Source organism: Rhinolophus sinicus, chromosome 16 (assembly GCF_057876585.1).
Source record: "Rhinolophus sinicus isolate RSI-liver-muscle chromosome 16, RSI-T2T, whole genome shotgun sequence".
Classification (NCBI taxonomy): Eukaryota; Metazoa; Chordata; class Mammalia; order Chiroptera; family Rhinolophidae; genus Rhinolophus; species Rhinolophus sinicus.
Genome location: NC_142516.1, coordinates 17,226,991 through 17,245,722, shown reverse-complemented (window position 1 = coordinate 17,245,722; position 18,732 = coordinate 17,226,991). Strand labels below are relative to the sequence as shown.

The 18,732-nt window shown below is 45.7% G+C and overlaps 1 protein-coding gene across 4 annotated transcripts in view; it reads right to left on the bottom strand.

Moving 5' to 3' along the window:
- TNC (tenascin C) overlaps nucleotides 1-18,732 on the bottom strand; it is an 86,648-nt gene that overhangs the window by 43,336 nt on the left and 24,580 nt on the right. For all 4 annotated transcript variants that reach the window (XM_019731183.3, XM_019731184.3, XM_074330922.2 and 1 more), the window contains exons 2-10: nucleotides 17,951-18,544; nucleotides 14,083-15,492; nucleotides 12,527-12,790; nucleotides 11,254-11,369; nucleotides 10,411-10,567; nucleotides 6,799-7,068; nucleotides 5,843-6,028; nucleotides 5,510-5,599; nucleotides 3,762-4,025 (exon numbers count right to left, since the gene is read on the bottom strand). In XM_019731183.3, coding sequence (XP_019586742.3) covers nucleotides 3,762-4,025; nucleotides 5,510-5,599; nucleotides 5,843-6,028; nucleotides 6,799-7,068; nucleotides 10,411-10,567; nucleotides 11,254-11,369; nucleotides 12,527-12,790; nucleotides 14,083-15,492; nucleotides 17,951-18,407 — 3,214 coding nt within the window. In that variant the 5' untranslated portion in view covers nucleotides 18,408-18,544. The remainder of the gene's footprint in view (nucleotides 1-3,761; nucleotides 4,026-5,509; nucleotides 5,600-5,842; nucleotides 6,029-6,798; nucleotides 7,069-10,410; nucleotides 10,568-11,253; nucleotides 11,370-12,526; nucleotides 12,791-14,082; nucleotides 15,493-17,950; nucleotides 18,545-18,732) is intronic.

The window sequence follows — 18,732 nt, the reverse complement described above, 5'->3', positions numbered from 1 at the left end:
GCTAACAGGGCTAGTACTCTCCTTCCTTCCTTCCTTCCTTCCTTCCTTCCTTCCTTCCTTCCTTCCTTCCTTTATTCCTTCCTTCCTTCCTTCCTTTATTCCTTCCTTCCTTCCTTCCTTCCTTTATTCCTTCCTTTATTCCTTCCTTCCTTCCTTCCTTCCTTCCTTCCTTCCTTCCTTCCTTTATTCCTTCCTTCCTTCCTTTATTCCTTCCTTCCTTCCTTCCTTCCTTTATCAGCCCTTCCTTTTCTCCCTTCCTCCCACCCTACCTCCCTTCTTTGTTTCCTCCCTTTTCTATCCAGATTAAGCTTAACTGAAGACTTTGCAGGGGAATGACTTCCCTTTCCTTCTCCTTAATCCTCAAGGGAGAGAATTTGGGCTGTTAATGCAGAGGGAGGAGAAGACCAGAGGATTCTATGTAAATGCTGCCTCTGGAGCAACTGGGGTCCCCAAATGCTCATAAAGCACATGCCTTATGCTTTGCTGTATTCAAGGCACTGGGGATGCAGCCCTGGATAAAGGAGACAGAGTCCTTCCATTTGGGTTGCTGGTAAGAAGCAGGCCATAGACAAATAAGCCAACTACTGAGTAATAGCAGGCCGCATGAGTCTCATGAGGAATTCTGAAGGAGCACCACATGGTAAATCAGGATGGGACACCATTTTATCTTGGTGGCCAGAAAAGTCTTGTGAGATGACATGTGAGCTGAATGCAATGAGGGAGATGCTACGTGAGGATCTGGTAGAAGAGTGGTACCTGGGCAGCAGGAATAGCATGAGTAAAGGCAGGCATACTGAAGGAGCAGTGAGGCCAGGTGACCATTGTGAAATGAGCAAAGGACAGGGGGAGGAGCATGGTCAGAAAGATGGGACAGGTCAGATTCTTTAGGGCCCCATAGCCTGTGGTCAGGTTTTTGGATTTTATTTCAGGTGCGATGGACAGGCCATAGCTTGATGGACGACACTAGGTTATGCATACTTTTAATTTGGTGCTGCCTGAAGGAAAAGGCTTTCACTTTGGCTCAATTCCATGGCTAAACCCTGGAATTTCCTGGGACAAATCCTTTGGGGCCGCCAATTCTACACCTTCTCCATAAAACTCACAGACTATGTATGAATGGCACTTTACAGACTTCTGCTGTTAAGAATTTAGTGATGCAGAACTGGAGTCCCTTTCTTGAGAGGTTTCAACCTAGAGCCCTTTGACATTTCAAGACTCATAGCTACCTGGTACACTTACCCAAGAGCTTCCACTTTTTCTGTTTTTGTTTTCTTCCCACATGTTGACCAAGGCCAGGTGCCTCGATTTCTACTTCTTTACATATTCTACGACACAACCTGTTTGCCTCTTCTGTATCAATCCAAAAGCTTCCTACCCTTTTCAGCCTTTCCTGATGCCCAGAAGGCATTTGTGCTCCTGCTGTACCCTCTGCACCCCCAATTATAGCAAACAGAGTGCTGTGTTGTCTGTTTACTAGATAGCGAGATCCTTGGAGCACAGACCTGTCTTAACTGATCTAGCATCTCTAGAGCTTAGCACAGAACACAGATGTAGTATATTATTGACTGTAGCAAATGTAGGGGACTTGGGAAGACAGAATTCAGGAGAAGGAAAGAAACACCCACCTCACTTTTAATAAAATAAAATACAATAAAATAGTTCTGTAGAGAAAGCCAAAGAGAGAAATATTCTGGAAGCACTGGGGGAAGAACCCATAAAAGGGACTTTGCACATTTTCCCTGTAATAAAGAAATGTCTTTAAATATACAACACAATTTCTTTGAAACAACGGGAAGGAGGCATGGCTGGGGAAATGACATCACTGAACCCTTGGGGTGCCAAAACTGGGCTCGCGGTCAGAGACAAAGTAATACCAAGCTGTGGTTCTTGTGAAAGTTTTCATCTCCGTGGGCAGCTGAGGCCTGGACTTCCCCACTGAAGACAGGAGATAATGTGGCTGCAGCCAGAGGGTAATATGACTGAGTGGAGTAGGAAATGCTCTTTGATAACAGCATTTGTCAAACTCAGGGAAAAGCAAAGAAAGAGAAGAAGGAGAGGAGGAAGAGGAGGAGAAAGTGAAGAAGAAGGAATCCCCTCTTGTTTTTCTGGTTCTTTGTTGACACGTGACACCTTCTAATTAGCTTGTGTTTATAAAGCTACAACATTCAGCTCTGCACCATAGATTGATTCCTTCCTGATTCTGTTCTGTCCCTTCGTCACCTGTGATTAAGCTTCCCCTTCACAGTATCCTTGATGGTCATCTCACAACTGGGTGGGAAGCAGTCCACGCACAGCCATTAGGATTGACCACTGGGGTTCACTCTCGACTCTCCGAAGAGGTTGCTCTTGGTCTTCCAAACATCCCTTCTCTCTCTTTCTTACAAACAACCACAAACCAGAAGACGACCTTTCCTAGACTTGCTGGTAGCTAGGCATGGCGAATGATGCCTGAGTAGAAAAGTTTCCAGAAAGACTCATCTGGGAGGTCCTCCTTTTTGGTTTTGGTTTGTCCTTCTTCCTGCTGCCTAGAACACAGACATGTCGGCTGCGCTGCTGCAGCCACATTGTGACACGGAGGTGACTTTGAGAATGGAAGCCAAGGACAAAGGCTAGTGGAACAGAAAGAGAAGAACGAGCCTGAGGCCGCGATAATTTGTATCTGCTATACTAACCCTGAATCACCTAGCCTCAGATTTATTTCATGAGAGAGGAAACCAACTTCTATTTTGCTGACATGACTGTCATTTGAGTTTTCTGTTATAAGCGGGTGAACGTATTCAGAAGTAACCAAGACTCTTCAAGGCATTTCTAAATGTGCCCATCATTTCAGCCCCTTTTCTGCTTACGGAGATTCAGCGGTAGTAATGTCTCTGCCATGATACTTTCTCTGTCTGCTCCTGACTGCCCCCCACCCCGCCATCACTCACTTTGATTGACTTTTGTCTAATATTCTGAATATCTAATCTTCCCCAAGGTCTGTGAACAGGAGCACACGAGTCAAAATAACAGTGCGTAGCCTGTGCCCTACTCTTCCTTCCAATATTAGCACACCCCAATGTATTCAGTGGGTTCTCCATAAATTCTTACTAATTAAATTGAAACTAAAAACTATTACTTGTCAAACCCCAAAGCATGAACATTTCCCACCTATATATCTTGAATGTTTGGGGGCCAAAATTATACGTCCATATTTTTCATACAGGAAAACGAAGTTCACCTCTTAATAACTAAGAAGAAAGAGAAAATGAGACGGGCATCGTGGAAGGCTCCAAGGACTGTATGCACGTTTTCAGGTAACCTTAGAGGAAAACAAAAGACCTGGAATGAAAACATTTAATGGGAAACAACCAAAGAATTATTACCAACATCTTGGTCATCTTGAAAAAGAAATAAAATGAAAAGTAAATTAACTGTTAGGCTAAAGGGAAGGAAAGATAAGAAACAATTTTTAAAACTCTGTAAAATGCACAAAATTAAAAACAAAAAACAAAACAAAGAAGAATTACCAAAGACAAACACAACACTGATGCTTTAAATTCTCCTAGGAAGAAATATCTAAAACCTACTGTTGATCGCCCAGCAAGGGAATTTGCTGAATCAATGGACAGGAGAAAAAGAGAAGTGGTATTTAGTGTCTTCATGAATAAAGAAAGTAGCATGTCTTTCCACCTGTTTTTTGCAAATAAAGACAGCCTGGCTGCTGAGTCTGCAAAACTCACAGTGAACAGACGGTCTGCAGGGAGCTCAGGGGCTGACCTCACCTGTGGAAGCCTTTACACGCGCGGCTTTGCTCTTGTGCCTGCCCTTCTCTGCTCTCAGGAGGATGGTGTAGTCCTGCCCAGGTTCTAGGCCTCTCAGGACATAGGAGGTGGTATCTCTGGGAAGCTGCATCTCTGCTGTCTGGCCTGAGGGAAGGCTGTAGTTGAGGCGGTAATGGTCAAACTTGGCCAGCGGGGACCTCCAGAGCAGGGTCACGGTGCTCTCCGTAGTTGCAGAAACCCGAAGGTCCTTGGGTGCATCCATTTCTGGGAAGAAAACAGAGAGGCAGAAAACACTCAGCGAGGCAGGCTGCTTCTGGGGCTCTAATTCAGCTGGCTCTGGGCTGCCATACCAGGCTGCGTGGCTTCAGGCATCTCAGTTTTCACCTTTGTAAACGCCGTTGTACATTACCTCATTGGATTTTTGGAAGATCAAAAAGAATATAGTGTATATCCATACCACAAAATGTTACTCAATTAAAAGCATTTAGAAGGAGCTGACTATTGACATAAGAACCAATTTGGATGGATCTCAAGAGAATTATGCTGAGTGGAAAAGCCAACCTCTAAAGGTTGCATGATTCCTTTTATGTAGCATTCTTGGAATGACGAAGTCACAGAGATGAAGAACAGATTCATAATTGCCAAGGGTTAGGGATGGGGGGAGGGAGGGAGGGGCCTGGGGCTATAAAAATGCAGCAAGAGATTTCCTAGTAATGGAACTATTCTGTGCCTTGACTGTAGTGAGGGCTTCACAAATCTACATGTGATAAAATTGCATAGAAGTAAGCACACACACACACATATGAGTGCATGTAAAACGGGTAAAACCTGAATAAAGTTGATTGATTGTGCCCGTGTCACTTTCCCTGTGGTATTGTTCTATAGTTACACAGTTGTTACCATTGGGGGAAACCAGGCCAGGGGCTTAGTCCAAGATCTCTCTGTATTATTTCTCACAATAGCATGTGAATCTACAATCACCTCAAACTAAAAAGATAAAAAAACACACAAGAGTATGTAAGCGGTCAGCACGGTCTCCTGCATACCAAGGAAGCTCAAGGAGGCACAATCCATGTCCTCTTTGCATACAAGCCTCCCTTTTCTTCAGTGTCTGGGGGAGGTAAGGAGGAGACTGGCAGAGAAGTAGAGAGAAGCATTTTCTTTTTTACAAGTTTTCCAGGAAAAAAAAAAAAGTTCAAGGAAAAAAAAATTTCCAGGAAAAAAAAAAGAATCAATGGCTTCAAATCAGGTGGCTCCTCACGCTCCTTACCCACAAGCTGGGGCTACAGGATGCCAGAGGTAAGAGCAAAGTCTGACTTAAACTATGTTCCTGTCACTTATAAATCTGTATGACCAGGGTATACCATATATGTTAGGAGTTTTCCACAGAGAAAACGCCCCCAGATGTGTTTTGATTAGTCAATGGTATGAAAAAACAACAACATGGAACTGGTTACCAACTTAAAAAGTCTATAGATGTCTTATAAAGTCTGGTTCCAATTTCCCCCCCCCCACAAAAAAAAGAAAAGCCCGTTCCCCTTCCTGTATGGAGAGAGCCGCGCCGGTTGGCATCATTCAGATGTGGTACGCTTACATTACTTTTGAATTAGACATCTGGGCTTGATGATCCTAGGGGCCCCTTTCTCCTTGGGGCATTTACTCTGTCTTTTCAAGCAGGTTTTCTGCCTCCTCGGCCCTGTGGAGACTGGCGGTGCCAGCCCAGTGGTGGGGATCCAGGAGTACCTCACCTGTGGCCGCGTTGATGGTGGCTGGATTGCTCTCCTTGTCTCCCTTCACAGCAGACACTCCAATCCCATATTCAGTTCCCGGCCTCAGACCTACGGCAGAATATGCAAGTTGAAATTCAGCCCCCAAACTGGAAAGGCTTTCACAGGATCATGAAAATGCTCTGAGCTGTCCCTGGAGGCTATGATTTCTCAATGTCTGGAATGTTCTACAGACTGACTCCTTGATGTTCAAGTGAGAGGGATTGCTGGGAACTGCACTGTTTTCTCACGCTGGAGGGTTGCAACAGGGGGACATGGCCCCAGAGCGGGCTGGGTCTGAGGTGCCGAGCTCACCTGTGAGTGTGGTCTTGGTTGTGGCTTGTTGGCTCCTTGGGACTTCGACCTCAGCGTGGTCACCTCCAGAGATGGGCGCGTACTTAATTCTGTAATTGTCGATGGCCGCTTTGCCATTCCTCCATTCCAGGGTGATGCTGCTGTCTGTCTGGGAGACGCGACGAAGATTCCTGGGAGCATCCAGGCCTGTAGGGGAGAGGAAGGAACATTTGTGTGGAAAACACCAGACACCAGGAGAGGGGGAGTCTGACAATTCAAGCTGATATACAAAAGCCTCCTGCCATTCGAGAAAAATGACAATATCGCCCACATACCTGTCTCACTAACTGATGCACAAATGTAAAGAAATGCTTCACATTTGGCACTTCCCCCATTATTAATGTGTGTGATACTTTAATCATTTCTGTTTTCCTCAGATTTGCGGCTTTAAAAACTATATAAAAACTTAGAAATAAGCTCTGTGAGTTTAAGAACTGGTTTGCTGTGTGCATCAGTGTATTTCTAATAAGTCACGTGGTGGTTACTGAGCTCTGGAAAAATTTTTATCGAATGAGTGACTGACACTTTGCCGTAGGCTCAGAGGTTAGGAAGCAACTTTGTCATTCATGTTTTCCATATACTGCATTTTATTATTAAAAAAATTATTTAAAAATGTTTACTAGAACTTCTGAGGTCAGACCAGCACCTTCTATGTATACACACACACACACACACACACACACACACACACACACATATATTTTTTTTTGCTTTGAAAGATGATTTTGGGTATTTTTTTTCTTTGAAAAATTAGTCAACCAACCACTACAATATTTAAAAATAACGTTTAAAGGAATGAAAATTCCCTTTCTCTTTTCTACTCTAAAAGGAGCCTGGAAAACACCCTGACACAGGGTGGGGTGGAAGTCTTGCAATCCTTTCTTTGCTGGTACTGAAAAGAGGGGAAGGCCCGTTACCTGTTGTGAAGGTCTCTTTTGCAGGGTTGCTGGACATGTCGCCCCTGCGGGAGATGAGAGACACTTCATACTCGGTGTCTGGCTTCAGGTTTCCGATGGAATACTGGTTCTCGTCATGTGTGAGATCGATGGTGGTGCGGTCGCCAGGCACATCTTTGATCCCGTAGGAGAGTTCTATGCTGTCAATCTCCGCCAGTGGCTTGAACCAGGTGACCAGAGCAGTGGTGTCTGTGACATCTTTCACCTCGATCTGGCTGGGGGCATCCAACCCTGTGATGAGCAGAGGACAGCCATTTCAGGGTTTGGGGGCAGTGCCAGGGGCCCCGCAGAGAGAGGGCTGGCAGCCATCCAGATCCATCTGCGTACATTTATGTGTAATTCTGACCACTTGACCTTCCATTATCTTTCTGAGTCTCAATTTCCTGTTCGACAAGCTGTAAGTAGGCATGATGACTGCTACCTTGCAGGATTTTTTTTTGTTTTCTTCCCCCCCCCCCCCAAATAGTAAGGGAGATAATGGTTGGTTGCAAAGCATCTGGCATGGAGCCTGGAACATGGCAGTTACATGATAAGTGGTTGTTACTCTGTTATTATTATCATTACTGTTCTCATAAATTGAAGGAACAAGCTCAGGGGCTACTTGATTTTAAAAACATTGACTTGGTCTCTGTTGTTTTTCTGTGAAGCAAGGACTGTCTTGGCAGCATATGGACAGGAACTTTTCATGAAAAAAAAAGTAGGCAGAATAGCCATGGCTGCCTATCTTTGTATCCTCATCTGGATTTTCCTCCTGCCCAGTTACTCACCTCCTGCTCCATCTACCCTTTTGTTTTATGCTCAGATAGCAGGTGGCTCAGGGCTCTGAGAATAAGTCATGCTTTTTCCTATCTCCTGGCCTTTGCACTTGCTGTTCCTTTGTTTCTTCTCCCTGAGATTGCCCCCGACCCCCTTCTGAAAAATCTCCTGTTCATCCTTCAAAATCTCACTTCCTAACGAGAAGCCCTCTTTGGTCCTGCTGCAATCAGATACACACATACTCCCTCCCCAACACATTTAAATTTCAGTTAATTAAGAAGATTAAGTTCTAGAGATCTGCTGAACACTATTGTGCGGTTGGTCCCCAATATTATATTGTACACTTAAAAACTCATTAAGAGGGTAGGTCTCATGCTAAGTGTTCTTACCACAATTAAAAAGAAGAGTGTTTTTCTCGCTGTTCTGTAATAGATTTCTCTACAGTTTATTCAAACTGCATTATTCAATTCAGATAGGGTCACCCATTCATTCAGACAGAGGGTTCTTTGACCTTTCTAGATCCCCAGCATAGAGTCGGGCTCTGTCATTTATGTCTTAACTCTAGTCTTAAAAATTATGTAAAAAAAATTCTAATGTAAACAATAAAACATTCCAGGCATTCAGTAAATGTCTAAAATTAAGACTTACTACGCATTCGGTCCATGTTTCCTTCTTTCTTCATTTCAAAAAATAATTAAGTTTGTGTTTTCAGCATTGGTTGAGGAAACAATAGCAAACGAAAGGAACTTGGTTTTATATAGGGGATGAGAGGAAGGAATAATTCATAGCTGATTGTGAGAAACCTGCAGAGTCTATTTTTTTGAATTCTCAGTGTTAATACATCACTCTCAGCTCACAGATAACGAACTCATAAAACACACAATGAAAATGATGCTATAATTCAACAGGAAGCTGCCTGTTTTGTGTTCTTACAGGTGCTGGCAAGCTCCCAAACCATACCTGCCGCCTTCCTTAGCAGCCCTTCTATTAAAGGTTGGGAATCAGTCAAGGACACTGGTCCCCTAGACTGGGGACCCTTGAATAGAGGAGACTCACCTCCTCCTGTGCTTACCATGGGCCAAGCTCAGTGCTTTGTCATTTATGTCTCAACTCTCATGCCAACTCCACAAGGAGGATACGATAAACCCACTTTCCAGATGGTGGGTCAGGGGCTTAGAGAAGTGGTGAAGCTGGAATTCAGACTCAGGACTGCATGGGTCCAAAGTCCATGCCCTTTCTTCTCCTCCAAATGTGGGGCCTCTCAAAAATAGTCACCTGACCAAAATGGTTGTAATACCACCTCTATAAAGATCAGAGGGAAAGAGGCAAAAATGTTTTGGCACCAAATCTTTAAGATGCTTTACGCCTGGAAAAAGTTTGGGTAGTGGCAAAATGAACAGGTAAATATCTACCTCTCAGTGTTGATATCTACGTGATTATAGAACTTCGAATGTTAGGATGTTTGTCCTGCAATACGAAGAAAATAAAGCAGCCAATCCCCAATTTAGATTAAAAAAGAAAAAGGGCTGATGAAAGAAATGTCTTTTGTATTTTCAGTGTGCCTTCTCTACAGCAAATAAGCATTTGCTTGATCTTTTTTATGCCTTTCTGGTGATCTAATGATTTTTTCCTGTCGGTACCTGCCTTCTACCTACCACAGAGGGATGTTGTCAAGATGATGGAAAGCAATTGCTTATGAAGAAGACAGTCCTATGACTTGGCTGTGAGCTGGGCAAACTGTGCAAATATTTAAATGCAAGATGTTCTTTCTTGTCATTAGTCAACAGATTTAACTTTTCCAACAACCCCCTGCCAAGAAGAGTCAATTCCTTAAGCAGTTGGCACATTCGAGGTTTTGAAAAAGATAAAGACGTTTTCCCAAATGGCAGTGAAAATAATTTCATTTATTTATTTATTAAAAAATTAGCTTTCTAGTAGAACAACTCCAAACTTCCCCCACACTAAATGATCTAGCAATGCCAAATCCTAGCCTACCCCCAAGAAGTTCTGATATTAATTGTATTGAGTGACATTTTATTTTGGTTCCTGTTGAAGATGCGGGGTCCACATTCTACATAAACCAGAGCCCACTCAATGCTAGTGGTGATGGAGTTCAAGTTATAAAACTGGACCCTGGCTTACAATTGTGATCCTGAGAGTATCAACCACGTGGTGTTAGTTATATTGATTTAGCTTCTCTAAGCCTCAGTTTCTATGCTTCAAAAATAATAACAACGTTAATATTTGCCCTAGCTCTTTCTCAGGACTTGTGCTAATATTAAGTTAGATGATGCAGTAGATTGTTTGCAATGGTCTCAGTTATTTATCCTGCTGTGTCTGTGCCACTTTGAAATATCACGTTGCAGCGCCTCTCCTCAAGATATAGCCCCGTTTGTTTCCCTTCCCCTTAAATCTGGACTGGCCTTGAGATTTGCTTTGGCAGAAGTGATACAGTGCCAGTTTTCAGCCCGCTCCGCTGCCATGAAAGCAGGTCCAGGCTAGCATGCTGGATGCTGAGAGACCCGTGGGGCAGAAAGGCGCCATCCTGGCTGGGGCCATCCTAGGCCAACCAGCCCCCAGCCCACACAGATGCATAAGTGAGCCCAGTCAAGAACAGAAAACTTGTCCAGCTGAGCCCAACCCAAATCATCAACGTGCAGAATTATTGTTTTAAGCCACTAAGTTTCAGGCTTGTTTTTCACATAGCAAAAGCTAATTGATACAGGAGCTATGTAAGAGGGCATGTGATCAAGCAGAGGGGGTATGAGGGACAGTCAGCTTTGCCATTGTGTCAGTGGTCTTAAAGGTGATACTCACGGGTGGTTGTCACCCTCTTCAGGCCTGGGCCCCGAGTGTTGTTTTTCACGATGTGCAGAGAGATCTCATATTCTTGCCCAGGAGCTAGGCCAGTCTGCCGGTACGTGGTCTCTGGCCTCCGCAGGCTTTTGGTGATTTCTCCCTCATCTTCTTTGTTCTGAAAGGTAGAAGCACCTTGGTAAGACCTAGAGGAGGGGCCAGCCTCTTCATTGATGAGGTTCACTCAGTTCACATTCATGCATTCCTCATTTATTCTTTCGTCTATTCACGAAGCACTTACTAGGCATTTCATCAGTATGGTAGGTGCTGATGGTAAAGAGATGACAAAGACATTTGTCAAGTGTGTTTCTCCCTCTCATGAACTTCTGTACCCACCACTTAGACACTCAAATCAAGTGGCAGAGAAGCCAAAGCAATTCTGGAGACACAGCCCTAATGTCTCCTTTGCTGGACTGAGAAGCCAGAGTCACAGAAGTCAGGTGTGCTGTCCCATAGTCACACAGTTAGTTAGTGGCAGAGCCTGGGCTTGAACCCAGGAACCTACATCCCTGCCTCACCTGTGCTTTAGGCCCACAGGCATTTTGAGACAGGGACCATTTCTTCTCTGAGTAGAGACTTGCAAGACTATGAAGAACATTGGGAACCCAGAAATGACTTAATGTCTACTTGTCTAGGCTCTCAGCCCTAAGTGCTATGCTTATTGACTCACTAAAAATCACTTAAAATGTATATGCAGACACACAGGGGCTAATGAGGGTCAAGGAACTAGAGTTGGTATAAAAGTCTGCAGAGCCCTTTGACCACCTCTCAGCTCCTGGTGTGCCCGCTCCTTCGTACCCTTACCATATTCCGGAAGATGATCTCCCATGTTTCAAAAGCGATTTCCAGAGGATCCCACTCCACTTCCACAGATGTCTCCTTGATGGACTTGAATTTCAGGCCTTCTGGTGCAGGCAGGTCTGTCAGGAAGAGCACAGAGAGGAGCTAAGGATGGCTACATGCGTGGTGGGGGTGACAGCGCCCTGTTCCTCTGAACCCAAGGGTGGGGGCCTGCCACAGTCAGGGCTGACCATACGAGTTGGAGTCTATTTCAGGGCTCTTCTGGGGAGCTGCCCACTGTGAGGCAGCATGGAAATCAATATTAGGACCAGACATATGGTTAAATATTGGCAATTTCATATGGCTAAACCTAATATACACACAGCCTTTAAAACTGGACAGACATGGACTAGATTGTAAGTGCCACCGTTTCAAATTCTGTATGTTTGGGCAAGTCACACGGAATGCCCCCAGCCTCAGTTTCTTTACTCGGGAGAAGGAGGTGAGTACGCCTGCCCCTTGGGAATGTTTTCAGGACTGAGGGATATATTCCATGGAGACTGCTGGGCACGCTTCCTGGCAGGTAGCACAAGTTTAACATGGCACACAATGTGATGATTACTAAGCCAAAAAAGGACCCATTTTTAGCCACAACTTGCTTTTAGGTTATGAAGAAAATTATACAGACATTGGACTCTTAAAGGAATAACTTAAACTCTAATATTTCCACTTAAAAATATGTATATACAGATATATATCTATATCTATAAATATCTATATCTATCTGTATACATATATATGTATATATGTATATATGTGTATATATGTATATATATGTATATATGTATATATATATGTATGTGTATATATGTATATATGGGGAGAGAGCGCGCCAGCGAGCTCCACAGGAAGGTGGTAGTAGAATAGAATGATAAGAGCATAAATATGCAACCAGATTGCCAAGGTTCAAATCCCATTTTACCACTTATTAACTGTGTGGTTTGGGATGAGATGCTTAACCACTCATTCAGAGTCTGTTTCCTCATTTGTAAAATGGGTTGACAATGGCTGTTATCTCATAGGATTATTAAGAGTGAAATGAGTTAGTATATGAGGAGTTTCTTTAAAAATAATATTCAGTGGGCTTACTTGGATCCCAGGATCTTAACTGGTGTAACTATGAAAGGCCAGCTAGAGAGCTGTGGGGACAAATGTGAGGCAGTGACCCCTGGGAGCGGTTCTGCACTGGGCGAGGGGAGGGCAGCTGCGGCTGCCCAGGGCGGTGGTGCTCACTCACAAGTGGCCACCCTGGCGCTGACGGGAATGCTCTTCTTATTCTCCAGGATGGCGAACACACGGATAAAGTATTCCACGCCTGGCTCCAACTCCCGGATGGTAGCCGACGTCTGGTCCCCGGGGACGCGGAACTGCATCTCCAGGCCGTCCTGGTGGGTGGGCGTGTACATGACCAGGTACTCCGTGACCCGCATCTCATTCTCCCAGGCCAGATTCACGGTCTCTTCTGTCACCTCTGTCACAATGAGGTCTTTGGGAGGGGACACTGGTGGGTATAAGAAAGGACCATTGGGGTCAGTAATAAATTCTTTCTAGGTTTTTCTCCCCCTGACCTGTATCTTCTATTGCCAGTCACAGAGGCCTGAGATCTACCTTCCGTTTTCTAAAATGCAGATCTCAGCAGGACACCCTGGGGAGACCCATCTTTAAAAGCATTGGTGGCTGGATTGCCTTCAGGCTACAGTTCAAGTCTGCAGTGTGGTCTTTAAGGTTCTTTGTGGACCAGCCCCTCTGACTTTGTCATGCCCCAGAACTTCGTTCAGATTCAGGCCAGTTGCAGCCTAAGCTTAGCTCCCTGCTCTGAACTTCAAGTCAGACTTCCTTAGTGCTGGGAGGGTGTTTGGGGCTCAGCTGGTCCAACTTTTTTAATTTCTAAATGTGAGTGAGGCAGAGGGACTTGCCCAACTTTGTTTCTCTCATCAAATTTGGGACTCACATCTCCCGCCTGCCAGCCGGGGTTCTTTGCACTCAGGCTTTCCTGTTTTTGCCACGTTAAACAAAGAGCCATTTATTTATTCTTATCTACCAACAGCTTTATAACCACAGTAGAAATTCTCCACTATGACAATTATAATATGGGTGGATGAGAGAAGCACAAAGAAGACGTTCATTAAACATGAACATTACCGGTGTTTGCTGTGTTTTTACTCAATCAGCATTTACTGGGCACTTACTGTATACTATGCCTTGTGCTCATTGTAAGGATAGTGACCCTTTAAGGAGCTCATAACCCTTGGGATCGAAGACAGCACAGGAAAAAATGATTTAAGAGACAGGCCGCCTCATAGGTGATCAGCATTTAGTCTTCAGCACAGTGTATTTAAAAGTTTGTTTTAAAGAATCTCACTGTCCATTCAATGTAGTGGAGTTTTTACTTCCATCTGAATAGAGGGATTTAGTTTATTATTGGTTCAGGGTCGATGGGAAGTAGGAAAGAGGGTTGATGCTTCGCAAAAGGGAGGTTCTCACTTCATCTACCTCATCCTGGGCAATGGGTGCTAAACTCAGTGTAGACAAAGTAGGCGGTATGGTCATGTGTCAGCTCTGTGATGTATTAGCACGTGTCCTTGAGACAATTTCATAACCTCTCTGAGCCTCTGAGATTTCAAATAGGTCGCCCTGTAACAGGGGAATGACCAGGGTCCCTTCAAAGAGTGTGTGTGTGTGTGTGTGTGTGTGTGTGTGTGTGTGTGTGTGTGTGACACTTCGTTCTCCAGCGCATACCAGGCGTACACTCAGTCATGGCCATTACCTCGCTAGGCTGAGCACGGCACTCACCCTCGGAGCAGTCTTCCCCGGTGTAGCCCTCATTGCAGATGCAGCGGCCGGCGACACACTGTCCCCAGTTACTGCAGTCGTTGGGGCAGGAGCGCTGCCCGCAGTCCAGGCCCGTGAAGCCCTCGTGGCAGATGCACTGGCCGTCCACGCAGCGGCCCCGGCCATTACAGTCACTGGGACACCTCCGTTCCTTGCACTCTTTGCCCATGAAGCCTTCATGGCACACACACTGCCCGTTCACACAGCGGCCCTGGCCGTGGCAGTCGCTGGGACAGGACAGCTCCGTGCAGTCGGGGCCGGTGAAGCGGTCCTCACACACGCACTGCCCGTCCACACAGCGGCCCCGGTTGCTGCAGTCCTTGGGGCACCGCAGATCCCTGCAGTCTTCACCCATGTAGCCATCGTCACAGACACACATGCCATTCACGCAGCGGCCGTGCTGGTGACAGTCATTGGGACAGCTCATTTCACTGCAGTCGTAGCCCTGGAAGCCTTGTTCGCACACACACTTCCCCTTGATGCAGCGGCCCCGGCTGTGACAGTCGTTGGGGCACCGCAGCTGGCTGCAGTCCTCCCCAGTGTAGCCGTCGTCACACACGCACTGCCCGTTGACACAGTGGCCGTGGCCGCTACAGCCCTTGGGACATTTGAGCTCACTGCAGTCAGTTCCCGTGAAGCCATCGTCACACTCACACTGCCCGTCGATGCAGTGGCCATGGTTGTGACAATCGGCGGGACACCTCTTCTCGCTGCAGTCCACACCAGCAAAGCCCTCGTCGCACACACACTGGCCCTCCTCACACCGGCCCTGGCCGTTGCAGGCATTTGGGCAGGTGAGTTGGCCACAGTCTTCTCCTGTGAAGCCTTCTTCGCAGTAGCAGGTGCCATTGACACAGCGGCCACGGTCGAAACAGTCGTTGGGGCAGATGAGCTCGCTGCAGTCGTCGCCCGTGAAGCCCTCGTCGCACACACACTCATTCTCCACGCACCGTCCGCGGTTGTAGCAGTTGTTGAGGCACAGCGGCTCATTGCAGTCATGGCCGGCAAAGCCGTCGTGGCACACGCACCGGCCGTCCACGCACTGGCCGTGCTCCTCGCTGCAGGGCACTGGGCAGACCTCCTGGCTGCAGTCAGCCCCGGCGTAGCCTTCAAAACAGATGCAGATCCCGTTCACGCACTTGCCCTGGTCATTGCAGTCGCTGGGACAGGCCAGCTGGCTGCAGTCCTCTCCAGTGAAGCCCTCGTCGCAGATGCACTGCCCATCGAGGCACTGGCCTTGCAGGTGACAGTTGCTGGGACATTCGGGCTCCGAGCAGTTGGGGCCTTTCCAGCCAGGTTCACAAACACAGCCACACCCCTCCGTGCTGAAGTTGCCCCGGCCACTGCAAAAGGGCCTGGTGTCCAGGCGGCCTGCAGCAAAGAGAAGAGATGTCCTCAAGTTGAGTACTACAGCCCGATTTCTCCATTGCTACCCGTGAAACCCAGATTCAAATTCAGCCAGAGCACAGGTTCCACCCTCAGGCCCCATCTGACTTAAAAACTAGTTTCTCAGTTTGTGAAACCAGATGGGATTCACATCAGATTATACTAGCCAGGACTTCTTAACCTGTATTCTCTAAAATTGCAGCCTACTATACAAAGATAGTGTGTGTGTGTGTGTGTGTGTGTTTCCTCCCCTGGGAAGAGGATCCATAGTTTTCATCAGATTTTCACATAGTCCCATAATCCCAGTGAAATGCATGATATTGGGCTATGCTGCTACCTTGGTGCCCAGACAAGGTCAGGCACAAAAGAGGTGTCCAAGAAATAATTGTTGAACTGAACCCAATTCTGACTCTTTGACTCAATAGCTGTGCTGCATCTGGGAAGGAATTTAGACCCTCTGGAGCTCAGTTTGTTCATCGGTGGAGTTGGACCAATAACCTACTTCCCTGGGGTACATCAGGGTTAAATGGGGACATTCAGAGGTGACTGGCTGTGCTCATCGTGATGTTCTCTTTCAAAGTTTTCCGGGTTGACTCAAGTTGGTATATGGGTTTTATGTAACCAAAACTATCTAATTTTCCATAACCGAAATTAGGCAGCTAATGAGTGGCTTTCTAATTCTGTCAGGACAACTTGCAATTTGGCGCTGCCCCCACAAAACTCATGCACCTTTATCTTTTTTTTCCCTCTCCTTCCTGAGGGCTGCAGTGGTGCGTGTGTCAGCGCTGACACCACTTCAGCCCTTTAAAGGCTATGTAATGTGTCGGCTTACCTTGCAGGAGTAACTAGCGTGAGTTCCATGGAGCCCAAGAAGAACCAAAACTCACTCTATTTTCTCTGCGTCTAAACACAATTGTATTAATATGTTTGATCCCCTTCCTGACAGCAGGAAGGAAGGCAACTGAAAAAAAGCTGGGTTGAAAAGTGAGAATCTGACATGTGCTGTGTAGTGTGCTGGCTACTGGACACTTGGGGCTACCAGGCAATTGAACTATGGCTCGTCTGGATTGAGACGTGCTGTACGTATAAAATAAAATGTACACCAGATTTCAAAGGCTTAGTATAAAAGAAAAAAATGTAAAACATCCGTGAATAATTTTTATATTGATTCCAGGCAGAACATGGATACTCCAGTTCTATTGGCTGAAAGAAAATAGATGATTAAAATTATTCTTACCTGTTTCTTTTTCATTTCTTCAAAGTGACTATTGGAAAAATCTAAGGTTACATATGCGGCTCACATTATATTTTTATTGAATAGCACTGCTCTAAACAATTATTTCAACTTACTCTTTAGAATTAATCCTATTGTGTAACTCCCATCTACATTTGTCAGGGAGTTGACAGAGGGGGAAGATAAACTAATTTATGCATAAATAAAACTTTCTTTCTTTCTGCCTTTTTTTTGCCTTAGAATTCTAGAGCATGTTTTATTATAGTACTTCCCACTTACGGTAATTAGGTCTACTCTGAAAATAATTTGTCCAAGTAATTTCTGGTAATTTTTTCTGAGTGGCGGAAATAGATGTTTTCATTTGAAGCTGTTGGAACTCCTGTAATTCTATAAACATTAGGAAATGGAGATGAAGGCATAATTCCAAAGTGGCAAAATTCCTTCAAAAGGGGTGCAGGCAGGGATTACTTGGAGACTGTGAGTTCTGGAGACACACAGGCATGTTCAAACCGGCTATCTCTTACTACCCTTCATGTCATCTTGCCAGTTGGTTAACGTCCTTGAGACTCAGTTTCTAGATCTGCAGAATGGGAATATTCAATTTTATCTTACAAGGTTGTTGGGAGGATTAAATGAGATAATGAATTACAGTGCCTGTTCCATAAAAGGGGCTCAGTCCATGGTTGTGACCGTCATCATTATTGCCATTCAACTGAGCACTTTGCCAATGCCCACAGACTTTGCACCACCATACGCAGCACTATACCCCTGTGAGAACACCAGGCTGTGGAACACGGTGGTTTAAGTCCCAACGTGGCCACATCTGGGCCTTAGTTTCCCTATTGTATAGGGCTGTATCAGTATCTTTCAGAATGTGATCTTTGGGTCAGGAATTTCATAATGTGTTCATAGGCTTGGGGTAGATTTCATGTCAAACAAGTTTTAGAAACTAGTAATCAAAGAGAAACAGGGTTTCCCAAAGTAAGACTTCTCAAAAGCCTGTAAATTCTGCTAAGAAACATCTGTCGCCAAGAGTAGAATAGACATGGTTACATTCTCCATACTTATTTGACCGTAAAAATCTCTTTTTAGTGATGCCTTGCGAGGCTAGTTCCCCAGGGAACCCACTTGGGAAACAACTCATGGATCCCGCCATGCTCATCACTTCCATTTGCGCAGTGACAGGCTGGGCCAGTCACCAGCTCGTACCTTCAGCAGGCTGGAGACAGCAGCCGGCTCCTGCGGTGCACTGTTCCCTCAGGGAGGACACCAGGTTCTCCAGCTCCTCCAGTCTGCTCAGAAGCTCCTTGATGTCAGGGGCAGGGGCACAACCACAGGCCTGGCGGGGGATGTTGATTCGGTGTGTGAAGACGATCTGGTTTCCCCCATCCATGGTGTGCTCCTGGAAGCTTTCACTGGGCTGCGAGGGTGGGGCCAAGTCTTTCTCCCCACTGGCTGATTCCAGATCCACGGAGCACTGGGACCCTACAGGCAGCTTGATGTTGTAGATGTGGTTAAACACCACTGGCTGGTTTTCCTCCGACAGGGTGACGTTCACCCCACTCTGTCGCTTGTGTCGAACGAATTTTTTGAGAACCCCGCCTTCGGTAGGGATGGCAAGCAAAGCTAGGCAGATGCCCGCCAATAGCTGAGTCACAGCCCCCATGGTGGAGGTGGGGTTGGCTGGATATTTCTGGGGTTCAAAGGTCCTAGGCTGTCTCACTCTCAGGCAGAATTGGGGATTCGGAAGCACAGAGTTGACTCCAAATCAGTTGTTCCTGATCTTCTTGAAGGAATTCTCTTCTACAGGTAAATAAAGAAAAACAACAAGCTTATTCGTATTTACTGGTAATTGAATCTATTGAACATCTGTAATTCCAAGTGAACTTTTATTTTATGTCTGCTATGTTTGAAGCTCTCCTGATACTTCTGCAATATTCACTGCAGTGCTGGTACACAGTGGTCTCTAAAAGAGTACAGAGGATTAGATA